The sequence below is a fragment of the Eutrema salsugineum genome, unplaced genomic scaffold (assembly GCF_000478725.1).
Source record: "Eutrema salsugineum unplaced genomic scaffold, Eutsalg1_0 scaffold_2, whole genome shotgun sequence".
Classification (NCBI taxonomy): Eukaryota; Viridiplantae; Streptophyta; class Magnoliopsida; order Brassicales; family Brassicaceae; genus Eutrema; species Eutrema salsugineum.
The window spans coordinates 10,782,121-10,796,653 of NW_006256829.1; the positions used below are offsets into that span (position 1 = coordinate 10,782,121).

The window sequence follows — 14,533 nt, forward strand, 5'->3', positions numbered from 1 at the left end:
AGACACTTTTGTTCTCATTTGGTAAAATCCTTTCATATATTCACACAAACTGAAACAAGACATCCATAAACAATAGAAAGAGACAAAGACCTAAGCAACTGAAAGGCAAAGGAAACAAAATGATTCTAGCTAGTAGTTATTAGTTATTTGATCTGAAGCGAAACAAAAGGAAAGAAGAGAGACGTGTTTTCTTCTATATCTTGTGTTAAGATCTAATCTTCCTGAGGCTTTGAGGGTCCAGACTTCTTGGGAAGAAGGAGAGCGTGGATATTAGGCATCACTCCTCCATTGGCAATAGTCACTTCTCCAAGAAGCTTGCTTAGCTCCTCATCGTTTCTCACGGCGAGCTGGATGTGACGAGGAACAATACGGGTCTTCTTGTTGTCTCTTGCTGCGTTTCCAGCGAGTTCAAGAACCTAAGAGAGATTGAGCAGACACGTTTCAGTCTCAACGAAGCCACGATTAATTAGACACATCTAATTCTGGAAAACCCATAGGATCAAACCACCCAAATTGAGAAATTTTACAAAACAAAATTACTTTCTACCAAATTGAGATGCATGAAGATGCTCAAGAACCCTAAATTTAAATACCAGTTCAAAATCAATGACACCAAAACAAATCAATCAAAACACCGATTTCAAACCAAACTTGAGAATGTGTTGGAGAAACTAAGCAAAAGTTGCCAATTACGGATAAATTACTTGAAATATCCCAATGTCGAATGTCATTTTCGTAAAATTTAAGAACCCTAGATTTGGCCAGAGATCACGAAAAACCAATCATACGAAAACAGAGACGGAACCAACAAAATTAGGCATCGGGATGAGAAAGAGAGGGAAGGTATATTCACCTCGGCGGCTAGATACTCAAGGACGGCGGCGAGATAAACCGGAGCACCAGCTCCGACACGTTCGGCGTATTTTCCGGCTTTGAGGAATCGAGCGATACGACCAACCGGGAATTGAAGCCCAGCCTTGCTGCTCCGAGATGTGGCTTTCTTCGCCGCACCGGATCCAAGAGTTTTTCCACGACCTGCCATTTTCAACAACCAAGGAGCTTTTCCAGCGAGAATTTCTGGAAAGAAAAGGAACAAAATTGCAAAATTCTCTTGACGAAGTAACAAGGATTGAGGGAGAGAAATGAACATCGTAAGTTTTATATATGAAGTTATATAAGTTATTGACCAATAAGAATAGACTACGCGGATCGAATCTTTTAAACCGTCGATTTCTATCAAATCAAAGGTTAAGATTTGAAGGTTTTTCTCGCACCGCTTGACTTTTTTTTGTAGTTTCTTTTGAACTCGTACATAAACTACATAGAGCGCTCGGCTGAAAAGCTAGCTAAAAAACAGGCAAAAATGCTATCACTCTAATAATTAATTTTTTTTCAATTTTTTTTTAACGAGATTAACCCTAGAAATTCTTCTATTCTCCTCATATTCGAGATATTAACAAAAAAACTAGGGTAATATCCACCCGAATTCAACCCACCCAATAACCCATTTTATTTTTCATTTATTAATTATTTAAATTTTTTTTCTCTTCTCCAGTAATTTCTTTTAATTCTTTTAATTAATTTTCTTTAATTTTCTTAATATTCCTTTTTTCTTATTCTCCTAAACCCTTAAAACATCGACAGATTTTAAAAACCACCAAAATCTCATCTTCATCATCAAACCCTTGCTTACTCATCCTCTGCAATCAGTTTCTGTGTTTATCTCCTCTCCCCATCACCATTATTGAAGATTCAAAACCCAGTTAAGTTTTTGTTTGAAAATTTGGAGATTTTACAATTTAGAGATTGAATTTGTCAAAATTGCTTGTTTCATATGTAAATCGGGTTGGTAACCCAGTTTATGTGATGATTATGTCTTTGCATAGATAATTTATCAAATATAGTTGTTGAATCGTAGTTCTTCTTAGGTAGAAAATCCGAGTTTGTATTTTTTAGATTTCTTTGATTTTTTGGATTTCTTTGATTTATTGTATTACTATTTATTTTGGAGTTATTTGTATTTTGAATTTCTTGGATTACTTTGATTTCTAGCATTACTATTTTTAATTTCTCCAGGGCAACTAGATGAAACTCAGTGCAATTACTAATGAATTTCTCCAGGGCAATTAGGTGCAACTAGGTACAATTACGCTATGAATTTCTCCAGGACAACTAGGTGCAACTTGGGACAACTATATTTTAATTGTAGTGTTTAAAAAAAATTCTAAAATTATTTACTTAAAAACCAATACAACTCATACCCTAAAAACTGAATCTTTTCACGTCTATACTAGAAGGAAGAAAATAAAACTTTAGTTTGTTTAAAGAACCAAATATTTTTGGTTTCACTTGAAATAGCCCTTATGTTATAAGGAAGTCTTTGGCAATATTATCCATCTTATACAAGCGTCTGTGCAAAAATATAAGAAATAGAAAAATAATAACGCAAAACACCTGGGGCTGCTATATAATGTTCGAAATTATTGTGGACAACTAGAACATAATAATTTATATCGGAGGACAACTGAAAAAACTACAAAATCGATCAAAGGACAACTATTACAAATTTTGGACAACTGGACAACTAGGTACAACTATGTTGTCAGTCATAGACGTACGTGCGCCGACAAAAAGAGACACGTGCGCATTCAAAGTACCACGTGCGCCGTCAATTTTATACATAGTTGTACTCAGTTGTCCAGTTGTCCAAAATTCTTCATAGTTGTCCTTTGACAATTTTAGTATTTTTTTCCAGTTGTCCCTTGATATAAATTATTATTTTGTAGTTGTCCACATAATTTTTGACTATTGTAGTCCATTTACAATATTTTCATAAACAATTTATGCAAAATCATAATTTTGGCTCTTTTCCATCATAAGATTGTTAACATTATCAAAGTCTTCTTTGTATCATAAGGGGTGTTGGATGTGAAACCAATAATATGTATTAGAAAAATGATAAATTTCATGTTATTCATCTTTTTAATTTTATTCCTTATAGTTTACAAAATTTTTACATTTTTTAAGTGAATGTTTGCTTTCTATATTTATAGTTTATCACTATTATTTTATAATGAAAGAATTGCATATAGTTGCACATATGTGTCCAATTGTACCTTGTTTATGTCCATCTAGAAAGTATCCTCCGCCAAAAATGAAATCCTCTAGATTTGATTGACTTACCTAAGTGTCACTATCCATCAAAATAACATGTGCACTTATGTGCACTGTCAATTTTTGTACATGGTTGTACCTAATTGTACTAGTTGTCTTCCTCTGCAGATTTGGAGATGAACTCAGATATAATTATACTTTACCTAAGAATCACTACAATTCAACGACTATATTTAAGAAATTATTCATGCAAATACTTAATCGTCATATAAAACTAGGTTACCAACCCGATTTTCAATTATAATAAAAGAATTTTCAATCACCAATTATTTAAGTTGTCTTAGTTATACCTATTTGTACCAGTTGTCATCTATCTCATAGTTGTACTAATTGTACTAGCTGTCCTCTTATCTCTTAGTTGTACCATTTGTACCAGTTGTCCTCTTCTGCAAATTTGGTGATGAACTCGGATTTTCTACCTAAGAATCACTACGATTCAACAACTATATTTGATAAATTATATATGCAAAGACCTAATCATCACATAAACTAGGTTACTAACCCGATTAACATACCAAATAAGCAATTTTGAGAAATTCAATCCCTATATTGTAAAATTCCCAAATCTCTAAACAAAAACCTAAATAGGTTTGAAACTTCAACAATGGTGGTGGAGAGAGGAGATAAAAACAATAAAGTGATTACAGAGGATGAAGAAGAGGAGGAGAGGCGAGGGTTTGACGGCGAGAATGAGATTTGGTGGTTTTCAGATTTGGTGATTTTCAGAATGAGAGGCGAGGGTTTGACGGCGAAGAAGAAGAAACAGAAAAAAAAAATGAGAATTTTTTTTGAAAAAATTAATTTCGTTTTAAATTATTAATTTCAATTTAAATAAAATCAATTATTTTTTATTAAATTCAGGAATGCCACAAAAAATTTTATTAAGGGTAAAATATGAATTACATATATATTATGACACACAAACTTGTTTATGGCACAGCAGATTATTTTTTTTCAATTTATAGCATTATAGCCATTAAACCAAACTACATATCATAAAACGAGGGAATTTCCAAAATTTTTAGGCAGAATAATGTCAATTTATATTCCTTGGATATATTATGGGCTGGATATTCCCTTGGATATTAGAAATTAACGGGCCGAGTATGGGTCTAAAATATTGTTATGTGTGTGATATTGTATCCAATTGTAGGCCCACGATAATCTCATACAATGTAACTTGTAAGCTGTAAGTTGGCAACCAAGTCCTTGGCGCCAGAACTTATGCATTGAAAAAAGCTTCAATCAACTTTTGATAAATACCCATAATAAAACTTAAAGAATTTTATGAAACAACCAACAATATGAATACCAGGTAATTCTTATTTGTTGTGTTTGACAAACAAGAAAAAAAAAACTCTTATTTGTTGTGTGGCTGAGATGTTATTTCTATGAAGTGTTTTCAAAATTTGGTGTACAGTACATCACCACTGTGACATTTTGAATCATGATTAGTGTATACAGCTTGATCACTATATTACGTTGATGAGTTATTAGTCATTTAAAATTAACGTTGAATTATTAAAAACATTAGGCATCATTCTAGAAATATGTTTAATTAAACAAAATATGAAAAATATAAGAAGTTTTAGTATATAGACAGTATGTACGATTCGTTAGTGTGGAAGTTTTAATTAAATTATATAAAAATGTATGATTTTTATATCTGATATTTTTCACATGTTTTGTGGATTAGCATGATGAGTTCGATTTGTGATCTCCTCGTTCTATAAAAAAAAAAATCAGAGAAATAGTTCACATGTTCTATTTCAGCAACATTAATTAATCTAAGTCATAAGATATCGAAGATTGGAACAGACCAGTCAATGTGGTGTGGTCGAAATGATGGTCCTGTTGGTTAGGGTTTAGAGCAAATTTTGGGAAACCCAGAAGGACAAATCTATCAATATGCTTCAAAATTCAATTTCTAATTTAATGTCGTCCTTTTGAATTCAATAATGCTATAACGACACCCACACCTACTTTCACCCCCTTCCTCATCTACCCCTTGCGATATCTACAAACAAATATTAAATGCACTTTTGAAAGTTTAACAAAATAACTTCCTATAAAAATTATTTTGATCCTTAACAAAATGTTATTGTACTTCTCCATCTTGACATGCATTACGATGTAAATACTATTATTGGTATATTGTTGCGGTTTTAGTTTCATGTAAGCACGAATCACGTACTTAGTCTTTGTTATTTACTAACTAGATTGATAAGGTATTAAGGTCTTAAGAGTGACAAGGTTCTATAGTGTATTGAAAATGAAATATAGTAAATTTTAATACTATATTGATTACTATCCATCCAAGAATTGTCAGAGTGCTCCATTTGCTCCTCTGGACTTTTAATAGTGAATTGACAGATGCTAGCGGAAAGAAGTGAGTTAAATTCAATGTTCCTTTTCAATTTATTTCAAATTAAGTTCCTATAGTCTATGCTACTATTGATTAGTAGAACTACTGCTCCTGGTTCAACTTATCCACGAATAGTAAGTGACTACATAGTTTTAGCCCGAATAAAAAATTTCAACATAATAGAATCATCTATAGTCTATTAGAATCAACTCTGTCAATGTTGGACTGGATTTGGATTAATCAAATATTACATTTGTTTATTTCGGTACTTTGACGATTAACCGTGGGCTAATCCGTAGAATCTTACAGTTAAATCGTAGAAAGCAAGAATTTAATGTGAACCTGCCCACACACAATCTCATTTAGTGACGTTCGTATTAATTACTGTAATTAAGTGTTGGAAGTGTGATAAAAACGCAAGATCCTCTCTAGACAGTAACTAAGGGGAAAAGATCGTGGATGTATCTTTTGGAAACAAAATTATTGCAAGTTAATTACGATTTATAGTTATTACTTTGAGTACTATACTAGTACTAGACTTAAAAGAAGATATGAATAATATTAACTGCTATTAATTAATGCAGCAACTTCATGAAATTTAGTGTGTATCAAATGCAGGTTCATGTAATTAGGAATATTTAGCTAATCTAGAGTGAATATATTTTTAAATGTATAAAATGAGTCTACTATATATAGTCAAAAACTAAAAACAAAATGAGAATACTATTTCCTGATCGTGATTCATAGACATGAACATGTTGTGAATCAATAGTTTTTACACTTACAGTCGCAAAATAGTAAATGAAGGAAACATTCTCTCGTGTTATTACATCGGTGAGTTGAGACATTATAGACCTCTTTTAGTTTTCATATGCACGTACATGCCTACTATTATTTTTTATTATTTAACCTCTGATTTTTATTTTTTTTATCTCTCATTTAATTGAGTTGAAAAGAAAAAAAAAAAAGCACTACCTCATTTAATAAAATCAACTGTATCTTTCCTAAGACAAGAAAAAAACATATTCACTTGCCTACTTCTCCTTCCTTATTATTATTTTTTTTTGAAAAAATCAAAATATCACTTCCAAAAAAACCCAAAAATCTCAGAAGAAGATAGAGAGAGAGAAAGGGAGATTTACAACAACAATGGACGATTCAAGCACAAGAAGCCAAAAGAAGAAGAAGAAGCTTCAAAGAGACAACAACAACAAAACGATTAATCCAAAGAACAAGAACAACATCCCAACTGTTTGGTTCTCACTCAAGAAATCTCTCCACTGTAAATCCGAACCATCCGATGTCCACGACCCCAAATCCACAAAACAGCTCTCATCAATCTCCACCAAGAGAATCTCCGGCGTCAACCCCGGCATCGTCGCCGGCGGATGCGGCGGTGGATTATCGGGATGTTCAAGGTCGATAGCGAATCTCAAAGACGTAATCCATGGAAGCAAACGTCATTTCGAGAAACCGCCGATAAGTAGTCCTCGTTCTATTGGAAGCAACGAGTTTCTCAATCCCATCACTCACGAGGTTATACTAAGCAACTCCACTTGCGAGCTTAAGATCACCGGCGTCGGAGACATGGCTTCACCGGCCGGAGCAACGGAATCAGGCGGTGGCGGCGGCGGCGGCGGCGGCGGAGGAGGAGGAAATGGTCGGTCGACGACTTTTGTTGGGATGTTGAGGCCGGGAACGCCGATGCATTATCTGAATCATTCCGCTTCTTACCGGAGTCAAACGACGGCGAGGAAGGGTTCGTTTGCCTTGTCGGAGAGAGAAGGAAGAGGAGGAGGAGGAGAAGGGTTAGGGTTTCACACAAACAGGAGAGTTTCTTTGGAGATAAACAGAGACTCCGCCGTTAATGGTGGAGGCAATTCCTCTGTTTCTTGCCATAAATGTGGTGAACAGTTCAATAAACTCGAAGCTGCAGAAGCTCATCATCTCTCTAAACACGCCGGTAAACATTTCAAATTCCGAAACTTTCACCATTGAAAATTGTGCAATTTGAGTTTCAGAAATACATAAAGTTTTCAACTTTTGAAAAAAAAAAAACAAAGTTTTCTCCAAATTTCGAATTTCATCATCGTAGGCTTTAAAAATCTCACCTTTATCATAAAATTTCCTCGTAAAAGGTCGAATTTCACAATTCAAATCATGCAATTAGAGTTTCAAAGCGAGAAAGTGTTCAAATTTAGCAAATTTTCCCCTAAATTTCGGGTTTTTAATTATGCAATTAGGTCTTAAAGTTCTCAGCTTTATCAAATTACAGTGACGGAGCTCGTAGAAGGCGACTCCTCGAGGAAAATCGTGGAGATAATCTGCAGAACGAGCTGGTTAAAATCAGAGAATCAATGTGGAAGAATCGATCGAGTCTTGAAAGTGCACAATATGCAGAAAACGCTAGCAAGGTTCGAGGAATACAGAGAGACGGTGAAGATCAGAGCGAGCAAACTCCAGAAGAAGCACCCGAGATGTCTCGCCGACGGGAACGAGCTGCTCAGATTCCACGGAACCACCGTCGCTTGCGGTTTAGGGATAAACGGGTCGACGAGTATCTGCACGGCGGAGAAATGCTGCGTCTGCCGGATTATAAGGAACGGGTTCTCGGCGAAACGGGAGAAGAATAACGGGATAGGGGTTTTCACGGCGTCGACGAGCGGTAGAGCGTTTGAGTCGATCGTGGTCAACGGTGGAGATCAAAATGGAGATGATCGGACGGTGAGGAAAGTGTTGATTGTGTGTCGGGTTATAGCCGGAAGAGTTCATCGGCCGGTGGAGAATGTGGAGGAGATGAATGGGTTGATGAGTGGGTTTGATTCTTTGGCCGGGAAAGTTGGGTTGTATACTAATGTGGAGGAGCTTTATTTGCTTAATCCAAGAGCTTTGCTTCCTTGCTTTGTGGTAATCTGCAAAAGCTAAATTTTTTAAAAACAATTTGTTGATAAATTTGTGTATCTATTTAATGAGAATTGAAATCAATAGAATCTGGAATCTAGGTCTTTAAATTTTTGAATTTTAAATTTTCTTTGCAAATTACATTTGGGATATGTTTTTTTTTTTATTGACAAGTTTATTACTGGATTTTTAATTAACTATCTTAAATGGAGAGAGCCAAAAAAATCAGTGGTTAGCTAGAGAGATAGATGACGAAAGTGTTGTCAGAACGAGAATTTTGTTTCACGGGCCGCCTGTTGGTAAAAGTGCAACTAAATGCCAAATTTCATTCAGTAAAAAGTTCTTGAAAAAGAAGTAACAAGAGAAAATTTTGTTTTTATCGACGATAAAACTTTTAGGAACATGAATGTTTGCGTATTTTGTTAACTTTCGATATGCATTTATGTTGTTTAAGTGTTTTGATAATTTTAACATATTTTCTTACATACTCCTATTAGTTATGTACATATCATTAATACAACATTGATGATCCATTGTATTTTTTTTTGTTCGAAATGATCCATTGTATTTGTATACGTAGTACAATGGATTTACATATTCATATATTGTCAGACGACCCAAAAACAATTTCGTTTTCTTTTGCTTCAATTTTTCTTTCTGGAGCCAAGCTCTTTTAGTCCTAGTCTCATAGATTACGCACATCCGGTTTTATATACTAGCTAAAAACTAACATGGCAAACAAGAACAAAAAAACTACATTAATGATAATTAGGCATTTTGTTAAAACGAATGAAAGAAATGGTCCATAATGTCAGCGAGACAAGCTCACTTCAAAGGTAACGACAAAATTCTATCCCATGCAAAAATTTATTTTGGAGCTTTTAATAGATATATCTGCATAAGCCACCCACTCATCAATATCCGCTGAGAAAAAGGAAAAAAAAATCAGAATCTGCGAGCCCAATAATAATCCAAGTTTCAAATCTTGAAATTTCGAATTTTGAAAAGAAATATAAAGTCGATCGACGTTATAAATAGTTAGTTATATATCATACTATCTTAGGCTCCGCAAAATATTTGTGATGTATATTTTGATTTAATCAATATTTCTTTTCATCAGTTATTTGTTTGTTGACAAAAAAGAATTACAAAATGACAAATATGGAAAATATGGAAAATGTGGCATTGCAGATATATGTATCTAAGTGTATACATGTACGTATAAATATCGTATGTATTTGGAACGAATGACAATTGACAAACGAGTCGTGATATGGACAGTCTATCTATTTCAACCGAAGTTACGGTGGGATCATACCTCATGACGTCTCATTGACAATTGAAATATATATATGTACAATACCTTGTATTAATTCTCTCCACTCGACAACAATCTATGTCGTCATTTTCGGATCTTTTATATAATGACGAGAACATTATCCGCTTACAACTACTCAACTATATATACGCTCATGTCGAAGTACGTATATATGTTCCATATACAATAGTGGAGGAATGATGACTAAAAATCTGATGTAATATGTAGTTTCTCTTTAAGATATATTTCTTCATCGTAACTTAATTACACTGGTAAAAAAATATCGTATAGCCACTGAATATTTCGTGGCTAAGATCTAATTTTCGTGATTATACACGAAAATAAATCGTGTCTATAGGATCGTGACTAGTTTTTTTTATGGCTTTTCGTGTCTATTTAATCACGATTTAGACAAAGTTATTTCGTAGCTGATTTAGTCACGAAAAAGCCACACAACGATCGATGTGGCTATATAGAGTGTTTACTTCGTTGTTATTGTGTGGCTAAAATTGCCACGATATTCATATGACTAAAACGTGGCTAATTGACTAGCCAATTGTCGTGACTATGTTTGTGACTTTTAATTTCGTGGCTAAGCTCTAAAACTACAAAAATATCACATTCCCTTACATGGTTAATCTTAAATTAGGCAAAAGAAAAATCTAAAAAAATAAAACCTGGTATCTTGAATTTGAAATTCCAATATCATACAGGTTATACAAAAGATCTAATCATACACTAGCAAAAGATTTATAAAGTTAAAAAGTCTTACAAAAGATGCAAACTTTAATTTAAATTAGCATACCACTAATCTAAGTTAGACTATTTTGCTTGGGTAGTAGGAGAAGGGTCAGTAGTAACAGGAACCGAAGGTTGGAGAGTAGTGGTATTAACACTGAAATACTTTAAGATTGCATTTAGTGTAGCTCTTTGGTCAATCATATCTGCCTTAAAGTCATTCTTCAGCTCCACCATGTTGTCTTTGAGTGTTATCATGTCAGATTTGAGCTCTTTAACATTGTTGTTGACAGTTTCATGATGAGTCTCCAAACCAGATATGCGTATCTCTGTGTGGAGGTGATTTCCCAATCCATCGATTCTTCGAATCTATTAGAATAGAAAATATTTTATTCAAATGATGAATTGTTAAACGTGTCATTATATCGGATCATTGTGTAGAATTGATTATACTTCCACTTCAAGTGATTATATCCGGCACTAGGCTTATTTATATTTGGGCTTTTATAGTTTAGATCGGCTTTTTATTGTTCAATAATTAAGCTCTTCTTAAGCCAAATCTCATATGAAAGATCCGACACTATAGTACCTATACTAGAACCGATTCATGATTTCGACCAATATTTTGATGAAACAACTACTTGGTTCAGTTTTTGGATTTGATAATTCCATTCTAGTGGATTCAGCGATTTAAGAATAAGAACACAAATTATTCAACCTAAGTACGTAGGGGTGGATCATATCACATGACGTCTCACTCGACAACAATTTATGTCGCCATATTCGGATCTTTGATATAATTATTCATCTACCAAAATTTGGTAGTGAAAAGGGACCTAAACCCGTCTATTTATGCTTTATAACACACACAAAAAATAAAAATAAAAACTAATTCCAATGTGTATGAGATCACATTGCGTGATAGCAATATAGAGAAGCAAGAAGAGTACATTTGATGAAATTTCATAATCTTCGCAACGGTAGTTAATTAGAAATAAATAAATAAATAAATAAATAAAATCCCCAATTCTCATGAATAATTCAGTAAGCAGGTTAGAAATTATTTTTATTGGGGTGAAGAATGAAAGATGGACACGGATTTTTATATTATTGGGCAGTCTAAGTCAACTATTTTGTAACCTAGCGGTGACTCAATTATTGATGACCAAGATGAGTGGTGACGATTAAGTCAATAGACTCAATACTCAGAAAAATCATGTAACTAAACCCCAATAAACTTAATGTAAGGAGTAAGGACTATGCTTCGACTAGTTTCTTCTTAAATTGGTCCTTCAAATTATTTTTTCTTTGTTTGCAAGAATGGATCCAAGATTGGTTTTGGTTACTCGATCGGGTAGTGTTGATTCTTTATATTCTCTTCTTCAAAAGGATCCATGCATTCTTCAAAACGTCGCTGTTTTACCTTTCATCCACACACCTCTCCATGAAGCTTCGTCTATTGGGGATAGATTTGGCGATGGAACTGATGATTCTAATGCCATCTTTTGCTAAGAAACTAAACGCGGATGGGTTTACTCCATTGCATCTCGCTGTAGAAAATCACCAAGTTGAGTTAGCACTAGAGTTAGTCAAGTTTGATCCCAGTCTTGTTCGTATTTGTGGTAGAGGAGGTATTTGCTTCAAATTCTTAGTTCTTGTTTGTTCTCTGAATTTTTGTTTTTTATTAGGTTTAGAACAAATTTTTTTTGAAACATATAACATAAAATTAGTTACTTCTTATTGAGATATTTAAATATTTTTTGTTTTTTTTTTTAACTCGTAAGGACAGGTATGACACCATTGCATCTTGTGGCAAAAAAAGGTGATGTCGATCTTCTTACAGAGTTTCTCCTGGTATGTCCTGAGAGCATTGGAGATGCGAATGTAAATGGAGAAACTGCTTTACACATCGTTGTTATGAACGATAGATATGAAGAGCTCAAAGTTCTGAGAGGGTGGATGCAAAGAATGCGCAAAAGTGATGCTTCATCCACCGAGATTCACGTCCTGAACAAACGTGACCGTGAAGGCAACACGGCCTTGCACTTAGCGGCATACAAGAATGATCACCAGGCATGTTCTTACCCTTTCTATAGACTTTTATCCTATAGGGTATTTAAGCGGTTGATCCGAAACCATTGTTACTATCATACTAGTATATTTGCTATGTAATCCGAGGTAGTCAGATACTATTAGACCTTAAAATTCACACACTCGTCTTCTTTGAATTATGTTGTTCTGCATATCTGTATATTATACAGGCAGTAAAACAGCTGTTGAAATGCATGTCACTGAACCGCAACATCCAGAACAAAGGTGGTATGACAGCTCTTGATCTCTTACGAGCCAATGGACGTCACATGAACATAGATACGGAGAAAATCATACAGAAAGCGGGTGGTAGGAGCGCGGTTTCTCTATCCAAAGTTAAGAAAACGTCTGTCTTCCTAAGAAAACCGGTCACTTTCAAGGAATATTGCTCCACGGGAATGGCACGCTACAGGAGTCGCATGTCAGATGGAACAAGGAACGCTCTTCTAGTAATAACAGCTTTGATAATCACAGCTACTTATCAGACCGCAGCCCAACCACAAGAAGATCAAGACATAGAAGACAAACTATCTTTCATAGAAATCATATTAAAGATAGTGCTACTATGGGGACTCAATACTATAGCCTTTCTCTTGGCTATTGCCTTGACGTTTATACTCTTACCAGTTGGTAGAGCATACACTTGGTGGTATATCTTCATCTCGGCGCCTCTCGTTTGCTCTTACGCAATTTCGGTGTATCTGAAGTATATGCTCCCACTACCATTCTTATTAGCATTCTTAATCATGTATCTGATGGTTGTATTCGGATTTCTCATATATGTACTTGTATTGTACGTGAAGTGGAAGCGGACTATGCAGAACAAAGTACCAAGACACAAAAGCGAGCTGGTTTCCGAAGACTCAAAGACCATGGTTTAGCCATTTGAAGCGTTTGTAGATTCTTTGTTCATTGTAAAACTTTGAGGATTGATATTGAAAAATTCCATAGCTTTGTACGTGGACTCCTTTTGTAATATACTGTTTAAGATTCTATCTTATGAATAACTTACATGATTAAAGTTCAACCTAAGCTTACTAGAGGAAGCGAAAAAGGTGTTTTATGTGGCAGAAACTTATACACTTTACCTTAAAGAGGATTCACCATCAAGCACAAAGGTCCATTAATTAGTCTATAAATCAAAAGTGCAATGAAGAGGAAATTAATGGTTTATGTATGACCGGTGAACTGGCCGGTTCGATAAAAGTGCTGGTTTTGGGGGTTTGACTTTTTTTTCTTCCTGACCCGTGAATTGGCTAGTTCAACTGGTCTGATTGCTATGTCTGATCCTTTAAGAACACAAGCTTAAACTCGGTGAAATTTCATAACCAATAAAGTTGTATTCCAGTTTTATCATTAGCTTCATTTTATGTTTGCAATGGTCTTGATTAAAAAAAACATAACTACATAAGAATCGGAGTTCTCACTTTTAAACTGAAAATGTTTTTTAAGAGCCTTAAGTCAATTATTTTATATCCTTGCGTTGATTCACTGATTAAACGTTAGGTGAGAAGCCGCCTTTTTCTTTTACTTTTAGAAACCGGCCTTTGTTTTTTTTTAGAAGCAGCCCACCATTTGTTTTTTTCTTCTAAAACTGACCAATATAATTGGTGATTATTAAGTCAATGTAAAAAAAAACTATATAAAGATATAAAGAAAATGGTTGGACTCGTTTCTGCTTAACCAATAAAGTTGTATTCCAGTTTTATTAGTAGCTTTATTTTATGTTTGCAATGGTCTTCATTAAAAAATAAATAACTACATAAGATTCCGAGTTCTCACTTTTAAGCTGAAAATGTTTTTTAAGAGTGTTATTGTGTTAAGTCAATTATTTATATCCTAGCGTTGATTCACTGATTTTACTTTAGGTGAGAAGCCGCCTTTGTCTTTTACTTTCAGAAACCGGCCTTTGTTCTTCTTTTAGAAGCAGCCCATAGTTTGTTTCT

At 34.3% G+C, this 14,533-nt stretch overlaps 3 protein-coding genes across 3 annotated transcripts; 2 read left to right on the forward strand and 1 right to left on the reverse strand.

The window, feature by feature from the left end:
• Positions 1-6: 6 nt before the first annotated feature.
• LOC18017005 (histone H2A.6) lies at positions 7-1,156 on the reverse strand. Its single transcript, XM_006401487.2, has 2 exons — positions 854-1,156; positions 7-416 (listed from the first exon to the last, which is right to left on the reverse strand). Exons 1-2 carry the CDS (start codon positions 1,148-1,150, stop codon positions 213-215), a joined length of 501 nt encoding a protein of 166 aa, XP_006401550.1. The 5' UTR covers positions 1,151-1,156; the 3' UTR covers positions 7-212.
• Positions 1,157-6,621: 5,465 nt separating this feature from the next.
• LOC18017006 lies at positions 6,622-8,545 on the forward strand. The gene is made up of 2 exons (XM_006401488.2): positions 6,622-7,502; positions 7,815-8,545. Exons 1-2 carry the CDS (start codon positions 6,689-6,691, stop codon positions 8,462-8,464), a joined length of 1,464 nt encoding a protein of 487 aa, XP_006401551.1. The 5' UTR covers positions 6,622-6,688; the 3' UTR covers positions 8,465-8,545.
• A 3,182-nt stretch (positions 8,546-11,727) lies between these two features.
• LOC18017007 (ankyrin repeat-containing protein BDA1) lies at positions 11,728-13,585 on the forward strand. The gene is given in 4 exon segments (XM_006401489.2): positions 11,728-11,959; positions 11,961-12,127; positions 12,286-12,569; positions 12,758-13,585. Coding segments are annotated over 4 exon segments (1,305 nt in total). The 5' UTR covers positions 11,728-11,816; the 3' UTR covers positions 13,469-13,585.
• The last annotated feature ends 948 nt before the right edge of the window (positions 13,586-14,533 follow it).

Bases quoted from the DNA above. Each gene is read 5' to 3' on its own strand.
- LOC18017005 (XM_006401487.2), bottom strand. From the start codon at position 1,150: ATGTTCATTTCTCTCCCTCAATCCTTGTTACTTCGTCAAGAGAATTTT. The intron at 417-853 runs GTGAATATACCT...AATCTCTCTTAG, and splicing joins TTGAGTATCTAGCCGCCGAG to GTTCTTGAACTCGCTGGAAA.
- LOC18017006 (XM_006401488.2), top strand. From the start codon at position 6,689: ATGGACGATTCAAGCACAAGAAGCCAAAAGAAGAAGAAGAAGCTTCAA. The intron at 7,503-7,814 runs GTAAACATTTCA...ATCAAATTACAG, and splicing joins TCATCTCTCTAAACACGCCG to TGACGGAGCTCGTAGAAGGC.